The sequence below is a fragment of the Coffea arabica genome, chromosome 6e (genome assembly GCF_036785885.1).
Source record: "Coffea arabica cultivar ET-39 chromosome 6e, Coffea Arabica ET-39 HiFi, whole genome shotgun sequence".
NCBI classification, from domain to species: domain Eukaryota; kingdom Viridiplantae; phylum Streptophyta; class Magnoliopsida; order Gentianales; family Rubiaceae; genus Coffea; species Coffea arabica.
The window spans coordinates 15,913,396-15,930,614 of NC_092321.1; the positions used below are offsets into that span (position 1 = coordinate 15,913,396).

A 17,219-nucleotide genomic window follows, 5' to 3' on the forward strand; every position below is an offset into this window, starting at 1 on the left:
TGGAAATTTTTTATTTTTTTATTTGACTTAAACGAACTTTTTCTTACAAAGGGGAAGGCGAACGGTGGAGTCAACGATGTACCCTAGTAGATACACATTTTTATTTGTTTCCTAGCAAGGGGTGTAAAAGAAATTAAAATTTGTTTTCCTAAAACAAGAAAGTGAAAATTTGTTTAATTACTCCCTCGTCCCATTCATTTGGTTATATTTGGGGAATCCAACTTTTTAAGTAGTGATTTGATTGTGATGTTTGTGTTTCTCTTTTCAATTTTACCCCTCAAATTCAAATTTTAAATTTGAATGTATGATTAAAAAGAAGGGTTATATTGGAAAGAGAGTGTAAAAGTAGCTTTGACTTTTCTAACATGACAATTGTTTTTGGACATCTTAAAATGGAAAGCATAACCAAATGAATGGGATGGAAGGAGTATTTTTAATAGCTTGAAATTGTGTTTAAAACATCAAGTCAAACTAAAGTCTGACGGGGTAAATATTCCAAACTGTTTGCATACAAATTCTGATCATTTCAGAAACCTCCTTTAAGATTTTTGATAATTATGCTTAAATACTCTCTAATATTAAAAATTACACTCCCCTCCCCTTGAATGACTTATTTGATAACTATTTTAGTGTCTGTCAGTAAAAGCTTTCTTAAAATTTGATACATAATTTTGTACCAAATTTGCTCTCACTGTAAGTAGGAGGAAACATGTACCACTTTTTTATGAAATTAACAAAAGAAAAAAACTGTAAAATAAGTACAATAATAGCCTTAAAAAGCATAAGCAACAATATTTGCCAATATGTTAAGTTATAAAATTTAAGTGCATACTAAGCAATTCAAGCCACAAAAGAACCATCTCAACAATTTCAAAGTTGATCAGGACTAAACACTCTGCACATGTAGAGTGTTCAATGCAAAAAAGAACTACTGGGTATGCTAAGCAATCCACAAAACCCAAAAACACCATCTCAAACTACTTGTCCAGATAGTGAGGATTGCCTAGCCTATGAGACCATGCACTAACAATGTTTATACCTATTTCTGATACACATAGAGCTGTTATTCGAGTCGAGCCGAGCCCGAGTAGTAGTGGTTCCAGCTCGATTTGTACGAATTTCGAGCTGGCTCGAGCTCGCTCGATATTCGATAACATTGTCGAGTCGAATAACTAGCTCGAGTTCGAGCTCGTTAGCTCTATATTTAACTCGAGCTCGACTCATTTAACACAATCGAGTCGAGCTCGAGCTCGAAATATTTACCATAGCAGCCATCTGTTCACTGCAAGTCTGTAACCATTCAGAAGATGCAAATTTGGCATACATATTTGTTGCTGAGTGGGGATTATGGACTTAATCCAATTTAGCAAAAGAGAAAAGATCAAGCAGTCCCACCAAAAGAGAGCATATGTAATTTTCTATCAGTCCAACAGTCAAAAGAGCCATGTTTGACTTGGTATGAATGTCCAGCAACTTAGAAATGTGAAAATTACTCCTCTAAATTGATGAGAATTCACTTTGGCATTCATAGTACCTCAGCCATGGCTGCTGATGAGAATTCACAAGTAGTCAAGTACTCATATTTTGTTCACTTACAACAAACATCAAAGCAATAATCAAGTCTAAAAGACAGCAAACAATAAGAGCTACAGAGCAACAGCAGTAGCAATTTCTAAAATTTAGCCTTCATTTTGAGGAAGCTCAATTTCATGACACGTAAAATGTCTCGACAACATCCGATTGATCCTACAGAATAAAAATGTAAAAGTCATGATATTTTCTAAAAATAAGAGCTACTGAGCTAAAAAAAATGAAGTAGAATACCAAAGGACAACAGCAGCAATTTCTAAAATTTAGCATTCTTTCAATTTTGAGGAAGCTCAACTTCATGATACGTAGATTACTCGGCAACATCAGATTGATCCTACAAAATAAAAATGTCAAAGACTCAAAGTCATGATATTCTCTAAAAATAAGAGTTATAGAGATAAAAGATGAAGTAAAATAATCAATTAACCACATATTACTACTAGAAAGTGTAATACACTTACACGAGACTTGGTTTTTATTCCATGAAGATTGCGAATCCAATTACTACCGCAAAGTAGCATTTGCACTGTCTCAACAGACATAGAAGCTCGCCGATCATCAATTACTCTTCCCCCAGCACTGAAGGTAGATTCAGAAGCCACAGTTGTAACTGGAATAGAAAGTAAGTCACTAGCCATCCTTGACAATATTGGAAACCTCCATCTTTCTCCTTTCCACCACCCCAAGACATCCAGATTAGCAGATGCGTCACAAGCATACCTACCTTCTTCTAAATAAATATCTAAATCTGATTTTTCAAGTGGCGCCTTGTCAATTTCACTAACATGCATTTGAAATTTTTTCTTGCCAGTAAGAATTGGAAGTCCAAGTTTCTTAACATTCCCCTGAGATTGAGCCGAAGAACTACTCACTTCCTTATGTTTACGCTTTACCGACTGCCTCGGTGGTTCCCCGGCATGAGAGGAGAAGTGAGTATCAACATATTCATTGTAAAGCTCATAAAGAAGCTGTTTAATTTCATCAATTTTCACAGCAGCTTCTTCCTCACCATAAATAATTGGAAAAGCATGATAAATGAGTACCATTTTGTACCTTGGATCAACAATAGCACCTAACGAAAGCACCACATTGGTTTCTCCCCAATATTTGTCAAATTTTGCTGACATGCTCAAAGCCATGGCCCTAATTTGATCAGAAATATCAAGAGCTTTTTCATTTAAAAGATCTTTAATCCTATAAAGCTCCACAAGAAAGATGTTAGAAGTTGGATAGTCGGATCCAGAAATCATGTTAGTGATCTCATGAAAAATACCCAAAAATCGGCACACTTCTACTACTTGCAACCACTCGTAATCACTTGGAACATAGTGAAACCCAGGGTCAATGTCCTCATATCTCGGGAAAACGTCCTTGAACTCCAAAGCCGAAGCCAACATGAGATATGTGATATTCCATCTAGTTGGACAATCTAGAATCAATTTCCTAGAGGGCAACTGTAGCTGTTTTGTAATTTTGGCAAATTGATTTAGGCGACCCTCAGAGTTGTTCAAGTACTTGATCCCCTCTCTAACAGTATCAATCACATCAACTAGTTGATTGAGGTCATCTTGCACTAAAAGATTAAGTATATGTGCACAACACCTCACATGAAAAAATTTTTCAGCAATACTTAACCTCTTTCTTAGAGAAAAATCCTCCCTAAGTCTCCTAACACAAGCATCATTATAAGAAGCATTGTCTACCGTGATGCTGAAAATTTTATTCTCGATCCCCCAATCAATAAAATATTTACTCAAAGCATCAGCAATAATTACTCCCGTATGAGGAGGTGGCACATTACAAAAATTCAACACACGTTTTTGTAACACCCAATCAGAATCAACAAAATGCCCTGTTACAACCATATATTGAATTTTTTGACCAAATTTCCATAAATCTGTAGTTATGCTAACTCAACTAGCACTCTTTAATACAGATTTCAGCTTTCTTTTTTCCAGTTGATAAGTAGAAATGCAATCCTCTTTGACAGTTTGCCGGGTAATTTTTTTATAAAATGGGGACACAGCTTTCATAAATTTATTGAATACAACATGATCCATCATAGAAAATGTGTATTCATGTGCAAGCACTATATGAGAAGCAAGCTCTCGTACCTTGGCATGGTCATATGAAAAATTTGTGATCGAAGTAATTCCATCGGATGGCCCTTCGGTAAAAGACAACACTTGCTGTTTCATCCTATTTTGCTCTCCCATTGCCATCTTCTTTTGTAAACATGCTTTTAGATGACGCTTGTGTTGAGATGTAGCTCCAGTTGTACTATTGGCAAATAACTCCTTACAATGATTGCATTGCACCTTTTCTATTCCATTGTCTAACTTCACAATTTTCATATCGTCCCACACCGTTGATTTCTTTTTCCTTTGCTTTTTCTCAAAGGGCATTGTTGGTTCTTCATTTTCGCCATCACCTTTTTGCTCTCCTACTCCTCCTCCTTCATTGTCATGTTCTTCTATTATTTCTAACTCATCTTCAGTCATCTCAACCGGATTTTCTTCAATATCCAGTTCTTGATCTACTACTTCATTTAATTGCTCCATAGCAGGACTTGAAGATGAACCTTGGTGGGAATTAAGAGGGCTGTACATACCTATATATTAAGAAAAAAATTTAAGACATAATTATAAATCAAAGGTTGCATGTCAAATTTCATTATAAATAAAAAAATTCCAATAATTTCAATTATCTATTACAATATGAAAAAATAATTACTGCTCATATTGAAGGCCAAATCCACTTGACACCAAGCAATCTACATAAACTGATTAAGCAATCAATTCATCTAGTTGGTCATGTGGTAGAAATAAGAGTTTATGAAAAATTGGATAAACTGATTAACAAAGAAACTAATGTACTGTAATGGACAAAATTTTTTAAAAGATTCAACCAGTCAAACATAAACTAGTCAACATCCAATATCTATAGGCTGCATATTTTTTTTCGTGTCATTTTCAAAGTTTCTTTTTGGTTTCTTTAGCAGCCCCTCCATGGAAAGGTTTTGTCAAATCTTCAAAATACTACCTGTCTCCACAATCTAAAAAGTCCGCGCAGAAGCCCATTGCATCATTTGTCAGCTTCCACACGAATATAGAGAGTATCAAACAAAACCCACATCCCAATAACCCCTCAAAAGCACAATATTTTAGCAAAATACCAAAATCCCTAAATCCTAATTACCAAATGGAAGAAGATAATGCACCTTAATTTTTTTTTTGGATCTCAGCTCTATATGTACGTAACTCCAAAATCAGAAATCAAGTACAGAAAAATACACAGGTTCACCAGGTGGCGGCTGGTGTTTGCGCAACCAAGGCGGTGGGCTGGTGCGACAAGTCAGCTCCTCTGAAGAGTGATTGCTGCTGCTCCCTGCTAGAGCTATTACCGAAGGGTGAATAGTGATTTAGGGTTGACGCCTGACGGGCCAAAGTCTGGACGGAAGAGATTAGAGCAGAGCCGAAGAGAAGGCAAAAGTCCAGAGGTGAAGGCGGAAGAAGAATGAGCGAATGAAGGATTAGGGATTCGGGAGTTTGACTCTGAAAACTAGAAGTATTTTATTGAAATAGCCATAATTAATGAATTGACATTTTTATCCCTCAAATTCGAGCCTTTCGGGTAGCCCACGAGCCGAGCTCGGCTCGGCTCGTTTAATTAACGAGCAGTCTTTAGGCTCAAACTCGGCTCGTTTATTCTAATAAACGAGCCGAGTTCGAGCCTTAACGAGTCGGGTCGAGCCCGGCTCGCGAGCTGCCCGATTCAAATAACAGCACTAGATACACAAAAGATTTAGAGGAGGCAATTGAATTGCCATAGAGCAACACATTGCAACACCCTATTCAAAATATGCCTACACTACTACATAACTTGGTAATTACAATCCTATATTTAATTAGATCTGTTAGGAGAATATCAGTATTCTTGTAGATAATATTAGTAAGGGTATTCTTGTAAATAGTTGGTTAGCTTTGTACTCCTATAAATACTAGTTGGTCACTCATAGGGATGGCAATGGGGTGGGGGTGGCGCGGGGGATCCTTCCCCCGTCCCCCGTCCCGTTGTCAAATAACTCCCCCCGTCCCCCGCCCCGTCCCCCGCCTCTTGCCCCCCCGCCCCCGCTCCCGCTCCGTTTCCCCCGCGAGGAAAAAAATCAACTTATCATAAATATTCATTTACAATAATACAATTGTAAATAACGTTAAATAAAATTAAATAGCTGTTAAGATGAAAATAAAACATAACAAGTCAAGTTACATTCATTCTTGTATTCAACAAATTCAGTCAAGTTGATTTCTCATATTCAACAAACTAAAAACACTCAACAATAAATCCAGCTTTTCTCTTCATTAATATAACTCAACAACTTCAGAATATTTTCTCTTCGTCTACCTCGAGATGTGATAACTCACTTGATAAATCAACCCTGACATTTGATATTAAAATAAAAGAAGAATCTTGTCAACAGAGTATAGTGTATAACAAATAATTGGAGAAAATCAATTTAGATGAATCAAATTTCTTTAATACCTATTCAGTAACACAATCAACATCATCTTCTTCATCAAATAATGTATTACATGACATCCCTTCCGAAGTAGAACAAGTAGCTGCATCAAAAAAAAATAGCCACTGATTTACTAAATAAAGAAATGCAAAAAAAAATTGTATAAACTTAAAAGTAAAAGTTAAATCTTTTGTATACCATTTATTTCATTCCAGAGCCAAGTGCGAGTACACATCAATGCTTCCAAGGTATTGGCATGAAGTTTACATCGATGAGGACTAATTATTCTTCCACAAGTACTAAATGCAGATTCAGATGCCACACTTGAGACGGGTACATCTAGAATATCCTTAGCCATTTTTTGTAAAGTGGGATATTTAACCCCATGTGTTTTCCACCAACCAAGTATGTCAAAAGTCGGAACTCTTGGTAACACATTTTCCTCAAAATAAAAATCCAATTCCGTCTTAGAAGTAACATCAATAGAGTTAGAAGCCACAAACTTATCAAAATCAGCAAGAGGATCCGCTTCAACTTCATTCTTATCATGACTCCCACTAACATACTCACTATGTAAAGTCATGCACTGACTATCAACTCTATTTCCACCCAAACTAGATCGGTATTGATAATCATGCAACAAAGAATAACAATTTTGACGAATTGCTTCAATTTTCATGAATGATTCATCACCATAAATGATAGGAAAATAATACTCAATCAACTTCATTTTGTATCTAGGATCCAAAACTGCAGCAATACCAAGTATCACATTACAATCTTCCCAATATTTTTGATACTTTGCCATCATCTTTTCTGCCATTACTCTAATTAAACAATTTGAATTTTTCATCCATTGAGCCAATGATACCTTAATGTCACAAACTTTTGCAAAAAATTCATTTGATGTAGGATATCGAGTACCGGAGAACATTTCAGTGACTTGGTAGAATAATTTCAACTTCTCACAAATGGCATTACAAACTACCCAATCATCATCATTTGGCAAACTAGTGTAGTGTTTCTCACGCACTTTAACCCGTGGAAATACGTCTTTATAAATTGCAGCTGTTTGCAACATTAAAAAAGTCGAATTCCAACGGGTTTTACAATCCAGGCACAACTTATTAGTAGAAGAAATACGCAATTGGCGAGCCGCTTCTTCAAATTTTTCAATTCTAGCAGCAGAAGCAGTCCAATATACCACACTATCACGAATTCTTTCAATACCACCCGATATCATTTCTAAACCATCTTTGACAATCAAATTTAAGATATGGGCAGCACAACGCATTTGAAGCACTAGACCATCTATCAACAAATCACTCACATTTAACTTTTCCAACAGACAATTAATCATACCATCATTGGTGGAACAGTTATCTAAGGTAATCGTAGATATCTTACGATCAATATTCCAATCCATCAATGAACTAAGAAGCACATCACTTAACACTTCTTTGGTATGTGGAGCAGGAACATAGATAAACCTAAATAAAAGAAAAAAATAAGTTGCTCATGTATAACAAAGAATTAACATAATTCAAGTTTTTAACTTTTGAAAACATACCTCAAAATTTGACTTTGTAAGATCCAAGACTCATCAATATAATGTGCAGTGATAGCCATGAAGCCTTTCTTTGTGTTGCTAGAAGTCCACATATCGGTTGTAATTGCTATCTTACTTCCAAGCTTCTCCAAAATATTGCAATTCTTCAATCTTTGCAATTCATAGATCTTCAAAATATCTCCTTTAATTGTATTTCTTGACACAAGTTTAAAACATGGCTGCAAACTCTTAACAAATTTTCGAAAGCCTATATGATCCACAATAGATAATGGATACTCATGCAATACAATTGCAGATGCAAGCTCATGGCGTGACTGTTGTTGATCAAACACATAATTGTGCAATTCTTGTTTGCCATCATTCTTTTTAATACCACTTCGAAGTAACATTTGCCTAATATCTTGTTTAGGCCTTTTAGCACACCTATTGTAATGATCATGCAAGGTACTCGTCCCATGAGTGCTACCTGTCTTGTATTTTTTTTTTACAATACTTGCACACACCATAAACAATGCCATTTTCACCTTTCTCTCTATCAAAATGTGCCCAAACTTTTGATTTTAATTTTCTTTTTCCTCCTTCAATTTCATATTCATCTTCTCCTACTGTATCTGTCAAGTCAACTGATTCAACATTCATTGATTGTGGAGTTGATGAATTATCCCCTTGTTCAGATGCAATTAGATTTCCGGACTGATTCATTGTGATAAGAATTCTACAAAGACAAGAAACCAAATAGCACAATAAGTGGACACATGAAATACAACTATAATTTTTCACTTACACTAAAATTATAGCTCCTCTGTTTAGAATCTAGAGGAGCACAAATGGATCATTACTGATCTGAAATGCCGCGAGGCTCACGACCACTAACTATAAGAACAAAATTCTACTTTGTACATCAGGGATTCAAGGTTCAACAACACGTAGTTCGCAACATCAACGACTAGCTTCACATTGAACAAGATAAATCACAGGACTCATCAGCAATATAGTTCGCAACATGTTGAAGTATGTTTATGTGCAAATCAGGCTTCAGAGCTCAGTGCCTCGATAAATCACAGGTTCCATGTTAATCACTTAATTCAGTCAATTTAAAAGTTAATGAAAACAGAGTCTGCAACATTTTGGCAATTGCAGAGATCAAAAAGACTCTAGTACATGAAGCAAAAAAAAAAATCAGAAGTAAGCCTATATGAAACACAAAACAGCAGTCGATGCAATAGAAACAGAGGCAAGAGATAAGAAACAATATCCCACTACACCACAGCCCACAGGAATAATGATGTAAGAAAGACTATAATGTATCCTCACGCAATAGAAGTCGATGGAAAATCAATGCTTCCCACAGAAATGCTCTTCTAAAATCTAACTTGCTGCAAGACCAGAAATTCAGTTCACTTGGCAAGAAAAAGATGAAGATTTACTGACTGATCACTTGCCGACGAAGATTTGAGCTCGATCTGGGATTCTAGGTTGGGTAAAATTTTAGGAGGATTTAGACAGAGAATGGGTTTAGTTGAGTAGTGATTACTGATTAGAATTGAGGGGAATGGGACTATAGGAAGCGACGGAGGTGGCTGGCTGGCTGCGATTCTGCGAAGGAGGAAATGGAGGAACTGAGGGGGAAATGGGAATGGCCGAATGGGGGTTTTGTCTTTCTTTCTTTGCGACGAAGATATGGCCGAAGGAGGAATGGCTGCAATTTTAGGGGTTTTGTCTTTCTTTGTGTATTTAATATATATATTTTTTTTTTTCTTTAATGCGGGGGACGGGGCGGGGGATGGGGCGGGGGTATGTTGCCCCATCCCCCATCCCGTTTTAAGGCGGGGGTAAATATTTTACCCCCGCCCCCGCCCCGCCCCATCCCCTGCCCCATTTGTACCCCCGCGCGGGCACCCGCCCCCATTGCCATCCCTAGTCACTCATAATACGGTGACAAGATATTTTCTTCCCAAGATACTTGTTTACATGGTATCAGAGCAAAAATCTTAGGGTTAGCGTTAAACATCTAGCAAAAGTACTGTTCATCGCGGCACTGTTCACGGCGCACTGTTTACGCCGGCACGGTTCACGGGGGGATTACTGTTCACGCCGTACTGTTCACGGCACTGTTCGTCTCGAGTTTTGACCTTTTTTTGGTTTGAAATGCTATTTGCTATGGCTGAAAATATATCAAAAGGTACTGTGACGTCCACTAATATTATACCAATAATGATGTCTCAAATCACAAATTGAAAGTTAAATGACACCAATTATCAACAGTGGTCCAAAGCCGTTAAGATTTATCTGACAGGCTTAGGAAAGCAACGATATCTGACAGATGACTCTCCTACGGATGACGGCAAGAAACTAATGTGGATTCAAGAGAATGCTCAAATTCTTGGAGTAATATGGAATTCTATGGAGCCACGAATTGCTTAGATGTGTTCTCATTGTGAGACAACAAAAGAAGTTTGGGATTATGTTCGGTTATTATATTGTAGTAATCTCTCACGAATGTATAATATTTCTTTGGAATATTTTCAGTTGCAACAAGATAACAAGACAGTAACTGAATACTTTGCTGATTTTAAGCGAGTCTCAGAAGAATTAAATGTTGTAATGCCTCTCTCAAGTGATATTACGGTAATGCAGAGGCAAAGAGAACAAATGCTTGTGCTCAAATTCTTGGCTGGTCTCAAACCAGAATTTGAACCAATCAAATCTCAAATTTTAGCAGGTGAACAATTACCATCCTTTGCAGAGGCGTATGCTAGAGTCTTACGCTCTGCATCTAAGGACAATACACAGGGTAACGGTGCTCTAATTAATGACAAATCTGCTTTAATTGCTAACAACAATTGAACAAAGCAATTTAATTTTGGATGTGGCTCTCGTGGAGGAAGAAGTAGAGGAGGTCGTGGGGGTCATGGAGGTCGAGGCACCCGTGAGTGCAATCATTGTGGTTTAAAGAATCACACTCGTGATACTTGTTGGGATTTAAATGAAAAATCACATCGATTTGTTAATACGGTTACCACTGACCAAACTGAATCAAGTTCTTCAGCACAAGAGTCCCAGAAGACTTTTACCATATCTAAGGAAGATTATGTCAAATTTTTGCAGTACCAAATTGCAAATCACGCATCTCTTCCCTCTACTTCTTTAGCACAAAAAGGTAATGCTATGGCTTGTCTCTCCACATCATCTAATTTTGACTCATGGATCATTGATTCCGGAACTACTGATCATATGTCAGGTATCTCTAAAAATTTTTCTAATTTTCAAGAGTTTCCTTCCTTCCCTCATGTTACTTTAGCTGATGGATCCACAACTAAAGTTAAAGGATTAGGCACTGTAAAAATTAACACATCTCTTACGCTGCCTTCTGTTCTTTATGTACCCAATTTACCTTTTAATCTAATGTCAGTTAGTAAGCTTACTCAATTTCTACAGTGTTCAGTTACTTTTTCTCCTGATTTTATTGTCATTCAGGATTTGAAAACAAAGAGGACGATTGGTGGAGGACATGAGCATAATGGTCTTTATTTTCTCAACTCTAATGGTCCGATTGCGTGCCTGCTACTGTTTCTCCTCTTGAAATTCACTGTCGTTCGGGTCATTCGTCTCTACAAAATTTGAAAAAGTTGATTCCTACCTTGAGTCAGTTGTCTTCATTAGAATGTGAGTCTTGTCAATTAGAAAAGTATCATCGTGTTTCTTTTGCCCCTAGAATCAATAAACGGGTTTCGGAACCCTTTTTGTTAGTTCATTCTGATATTTGGGATTCTAGTCGAGTCACTTCAAAGTTAGATTTTAAATATTTTATAATTTTTGTTGACGATTTTCCAGAGTAACATGGTTTTATTTAATGAAAGATCGTTCAAAACTATATTTCATTTTTTGTGCATTTGTTACAGAAATAAAGAATCAATTTCGTGTGCCTGTACGCATTCTTCGCAGTAATAATGCGAAAGAATATTTTTCCACTTCTTTTGATACCTTTATGACTAAATCCAGTATTTTTCATCAGTTCTCTTATCCTCACACTCCATAACAGAATGGAGTTGCTGAAAGAAAAATTGGACATTTAATCGAAGTTGCTCGCACACTTTTGTTGCACATGAATGTGTCCAAATATTTTTGGGGTGATGCAGTTTTAACTACATGTTATTTAATTAATCGCATGCCATCCAATATTCTTGGAAGTCAATTATCTCACTCCATTCTTTTTCCTCATGACCTAATATTTAAATTATCTTCTCGTATTTTTGGGTATGTCTGTTTTGTTCATTAGCTTGCTCTCGGGGTGGATAAATTAGATTCTCGTACCATTAAGTGTATTTTCTTAGGATATGCAGGAGCGCAAAAAGGGTATAGATGTTACAGTCCAGTTTTAGATCGTTTTTTCACTTGTGTTGATGTAACTTTCTTTAAATCCACTCCTTATTTTATGAAGTAAGGTATGTCTTGTGAGTTAGATTAGTGTTCCTCTTTTCCTTCTCCTGTTTTGCCAATCCCTTCATCTTTATTATCTGAGTTATCTAATTCACCAGATTTCACAATTCGATTATCTTGTCCTAATCTTCAAATTTATTCTCGTTATTCCATGGTTGAGAAATCTCCTGATATGCTACGCACTTCACCAATTAACTCTCAATATTCAAATCCAGGTATGACGCCCTCCTGTGAGTCAAATCTTCCTATTGCTTTACATAAAGGTAAGAGACATTGTACTTCTCATCCTATTTCTAATTTTGTCTCTTATTCTCGTCTCTCTCTGTCATATTCTTCTTTTGTTGCTTCCTTTGATTCGGTATCCATTCCTAAGTTTATTACCCATGCTCTCAATGATCCTGGTTGGAGTTTAGCTATGCAAGAAGAGATGCTTGCTTTGGAGAAAAATGATACTTGGGATCTTGTTCCTCTTCCTTCTGGTAAGCCGATTGTTGGTTGTAAATGGGTGTATACTATAAAAGTACAACCTAATGGTTCTATTGATAGATTGAAAGCTCGTCTGGTAGCTAAAGAATTTGCTCAGGTGTATGGAATCAACTATTTCGAAATATTTTCTCATATTGCAAAGATTACCTTTGTTCGTCTTCTTATCTCTTTGGCAGTCACTTATAATTTGCCATTGCATCAGTTGGATGTGAAAAATACATTTTTGCATGGAGATTTGGAAGAAGAGATATATATGGAACAACCTCCTGAATTTGTTGTTCAGGGGGAGAATCCGCGGTTGATTTGTCGTTTGAAAAAATCCTTGTATGGATTGAAACAGTTTTCGAGGGCTTGATTTGGCCGGTTTAGTAGTGTTGTCATGGAGTTCGATCTGACAAGATGTGGAGTAGATCACTCTATATTTTATCGACATTCTAATGTTAGTAAAATTTTATTAGTTATTTATGTGGATGATATTATGATTACAGGTGATGATGTTGTGGGGGTCCAGAAATTTAAATCCAATCTGCAGGCAAACTTTCAGACAAAGAATTTAGGTTATCTACAGTATTTTTTGGGTATTGAGGTAGTTCGGTCTAAATATAAAATTTATTTATGCCAAAGGAAATATGTAGTCGATATGTTGAATGAAATTGGGATGTTAGGTTGCAGACTTGTGGATACTCTTATGGATCCCAATGTAAAATTAGTAGGAGATCAAAGTGCATTACTTGATGATTCTAGGCAATATCGAATACTTGTGGGTAAATTAAATTATTTCACTGTAACGAGACCTGACATTTCGTTTGCAGTGAGTGTTGTGAATCAATTTCTTGATACCTCTCGTACTAGTCATTGGGATGCTGTTATACGAATTCTCAGGTATCTTAAGAGTGCTCCTGAAAAAGGGTTTCTGTATCAAAATCACGGACACACTAATATTGAAGGATATAGTGATGCAGATTGGGCTGGTTCTGTCTCAGATCGAAGATCGACCACAGGATATTGTGTGTTTGTTGGTGGCAATTTAGTGTCGTGGAAGAGTAAGAAGCAAACAGTTGTTTCCAAATCAAGTGCAGAATCTGAATACCGCGCTATGAATCACACTGTGTGTGAGTTGGTTTGGTTGAAGAGCATGTTACTTGAAATTGGGTTTGAACATAAACAGCCTATGAATTTAGTGTGTGATAATCAGGCGGTTGTCCATATTACGTCTAATCAAGTGTTTCATGAAAGGACAAAACATATTGAAGTTGATTGTCACTTCATTCGAGAGAAATTGCTTGACGGAGTCATCAAGACATCTCATGTACCGTCTGTAGATCGATTGGCTGATTTGTTTACCAAGAGTTTAGGGTGCTCTAGGGTGAAATACATTTGTAACAAATTGGGTGCTTATGATATATATGCTTCAACTTGAGGGGGAGTGTTAGGAGAATATCAGTATTCTTGTAGATAATATTAGTAAGGGTATTTTTGTAAATAGTTGGTTAGTTTTGTACTTCTATAAATACTAGTTAGTCGCTCATAATATGGTGACAAGATATTTTCCTCCCAAGATACTTGTTTACAAGATCAAACATGTTGCAGATTCATCAAAACCTCATGTTGAACCTGCTACTAACATTCTGTGCATCAATAGTTGCTTCAACAGTGGCTTATACATGTATCTTTCCAAGCAGGTTCCACTCTCCTCTGTGCTCTAGATTCTGCTGGTCTCTCTCTATAAATGTGCCAAAAGAGAGCCATACAGTTATACTATTAACATCCCACAAAATTGTGTTAACCAGTACCAATTTGTGTGTGAAGACAACAAATAAAGATCATTAGAATAATACCTTTTTAATACCACTTGAAGTAGCTTGAATTTGAAGTTGAACATTGGTAGCACTGGCTTGAATTTGAACACCAAAATGATCCTTAGTAGAAACAGCACTTGTATTTACCTGAGTTTATGCAGATGACTAGGATTTCTTGACATTAAAAAGTAATCTAACAAATATCACTCGTGATAGGATATACCAGAGTTGGGATGGTAGTATTACTGCCTTGGCTGGAGAAAACAATAGGAACATAATTTAGATGAACTACATTTCTGCACTTCCAAGCTTCTCCCGTATGATTTTAATGTCCTGGTTGCTCCCTATATAAACTGCTCCAAAAGCCCCTTTTCCATTGGTCCAAATTTGCTGCATTTGTTTTCCAAATCTGAAATTGTTAAGATAGTCAATAGCCATTGTTTTTTACTTGAAAATATGCCAACTTTCTTGCCCTTTTGTCTGCTAAAGCATGTGCACCGAATTCTCTTGCAACTTATAGATGGAAAGTAGTCAGAGCACAAGAGAATTGACTGAGCAAATTGCAGAATTGCGGCCAGAAAACGCGCCTACACAAAACGCGGTTACAAGTCACGTTTTGTGTACTCGCGTATTCACTTTGTCCTTACTTCAACTACAATTTTCTCTATCATAAAGGCTGAACTGGCTTTTGTGCAAAACACCAAAGTTGTAGCCCTTTGAGTTAGCTTTCCAATGCTCTAAAAATCATCCAGATCGGAGCTTTGTAGCCTGAGATATGACCAAAATACTAAAGACTGGTCAGAACTCTGTTTTCCACTTTGGACAGCTGAGTTGAATTTCGGTATTTCAACTTTTGGACTATGAAAACGGATGAATTGGACTTTGATGTCTTCATACCAAATGTAGATATATCTCTTAGCTTCAAAATGGTACCAAGATCACCTTGATCCGATCAGTGTAGCTCCAGATATAGTCAAAATATCAAAACGTGTCAGAGTTGTCAAACCTGACTTTTCTTGATTCAAATTGCATTTTTCCTTTTACACTTCATATTTTATTTTCACCACTTTAATCCATCTTCAATCACCCAAATATCTTCTCAATGCACTTCATTTGATGATTGAATCATTAAACCTACAAAATATGAAGTTTTTACCATAAAAATCCATAAAAATGCAATGTTAGCCACTTTAACATAAAATGTAGATTTTTACCAAAACCTTAGTTATTTTAGTTATAAAACTAAATAATCAAACCAAAATTAACTAATAAAACACACTAAAAATACGTAAAATAAACTCTTATCAAATACCCCCACACTTGAACCATTGCTTGTCCTCAAGCAATAAGAAATACAAACCAACAATGATCCAAAATTTAAAAATAAACATATGTAGCATTTCAACTTCATTTCCTCAAAACAAAATAAATAACCATTATGCAATTATTCAATTAACCTCAAGTACTTATAATATCAAGTAAAGGAGAGCCAATTATACCATAATTATAACAAGTTTAATTCAATTTCTCATTCTTTCCCAATTTCACAAGCAAGTAATTCATATGGTCAATAATAATGCTTCCTAAACTCATGATCATCTCTTTATTCTATTTAAAAGGATATTTATTCGTATAACATAGCTAAATTTTACTTAAGTTGTGAGAATGCCTTTTGACGCGAGAATCGACATTTTTAGATGAAGATCACCGGTTACTCAACACTTCACATACTCAAGTTGCTTTGCATACTCTTAATTCAAGTACCGTTTTACGCGAAAGTCGACATTTTTAGATGAAGACACCCGGTTACTAAGTACGAGAATCATTGGAGTAGAATAATTTTTATTTATTTTCTTTTCTATTTTTTTTTTCTCTTTTTCTTCATTTTTTTCATTTTTCATCATTTTTTTTCTTTTTTTTTATAGCAAAGAGAATAATAATTTTCTAAAAAAATAATCATGAGAAGAGTATTGCACTTATTGACCATATTTATCACTTAACTATATAAAATCAAGTAAAGAAAAGAAATTTCATTAAATATGCAAAAAAATAGGCATAATTTTCTCCACTTCACAAGATATATTTTCCTACAAATGCAAAATTATAATCACATAATAGTCATTTCCAAGTTAAATGAGAAAAGAAGTGCTTAAGCCACATATATTTATCTCAAATGTAGAAGGAGTTTGAACTACTAATGGTGTGAAACTTTGTTACCCCTTGGATAAAATTGAAAAAATTTAAATATTTTTGGGGCAAGTTTGCAATTTTGGACAAGATTTTAGAAAAATTTTGAATTTTAACACAAGTCCAATATTTGCAACTAATAAGTCAATCACATACAATGTATATAATCTCAATTCTTCCCCCCACACTTAACATACACATTGTCCTCAATGTGTAAGAAGGAAAATCAAGATAAAAAAATAATACTCCCCTATTGTTGTGATTGAATATGAAGCTTCAAAATCCATTGTCCGTGTAACTCCAACGCTTCATAAGTTCCATTGAATAACCATTAGTAATAATAATTGAAACATAGAAAATAAGAAACAAAAGTGATAACAAAGGCTTAATAAAACAAAACGGCGATCCGTAATTTCAAACCTTTGTTTTGGTGATGTACCTATATAAATTATACAATAAGCAACTCAAGGTACAAGAAAATATATGAGGAAAAGAAGAAAAAGAAAATCAAGGAACTTGCATTTTTCTTTAAAAAAAAAAAAAAAAAATTGTGCTCAGAAAACGTGGCTCAATAAAACGCGCCTTTAACTCGCGTTTTAGAAGTCGCGTTTTATGCACAAATCTTGCA

General features: G+C 35.7%; 2 protein-coding genes and 1 long non-coding RNA gene across 3 annotated transcripts; 1 reads left to right on the plus strand and 2 right to left on the minus strand.

Moving 5' to 3' along the window:
* Positions 1-1,878: 1,878 nt before the first annotated feature.
* Positions 1,879-4,195, minus strand: LOC113696450 (zinc finger BED domain-containing protein RICESLEEPER 2-like). The gene is made up of 2 exons (XM_027215861.2): positions 2,052-4,195; positions 1,879-1,924 (listed from the first exon to the last, which is right to left on the minus strand). Exons 1-2 carry the CDS (start codon positions 3,453-3,455, stop codon positions 1,901-1,903), a joined length of 1,428 nt encoding a protein of 475 aa, XP_027071662.1. The 5' UTR covers positions 3,456-4,195; the 3' UTR covers positions 1,879-1,900.
* A 3,293-nt stretch (positions 4,196-7,488) lies between these two features.
* Positions 7,489-8,410, minus strand: LOC140009547 (uncharacterized). Its single transcript, XR_011816992.1, has 2 exons — positions 7,680-8,410; positions 7,489-7,599 (listed from the first exon to the last, which is right to left on the minus strand). It is a non-coding gene; the product is annotated as an uncharacterized lncRNA (long non-coding RNA).
* Positions 8,411-12,270: 3,860 nt separating this feature from the next.
* Positions 12,271-14,025, plus strand: LOC140009746 (uncharacterized mitochondrial protein AtMg00810-like). The gene is made up of 3 exons (XM_072056043.1): positions 12,271-12,382; positions 12,533-12,598; positions 13,094-14,025. Exons 1-3 carry the CDS (start codon positions 12,271-12,273, stop codon positions 14,023-14,025), a joined length of 1,110 nt encoding a protein of 369 aa, XP_071912144.1.
* The last annotated feature ends 3,194 nt before the right edge of the window (positions 14,026-17,219 follow it).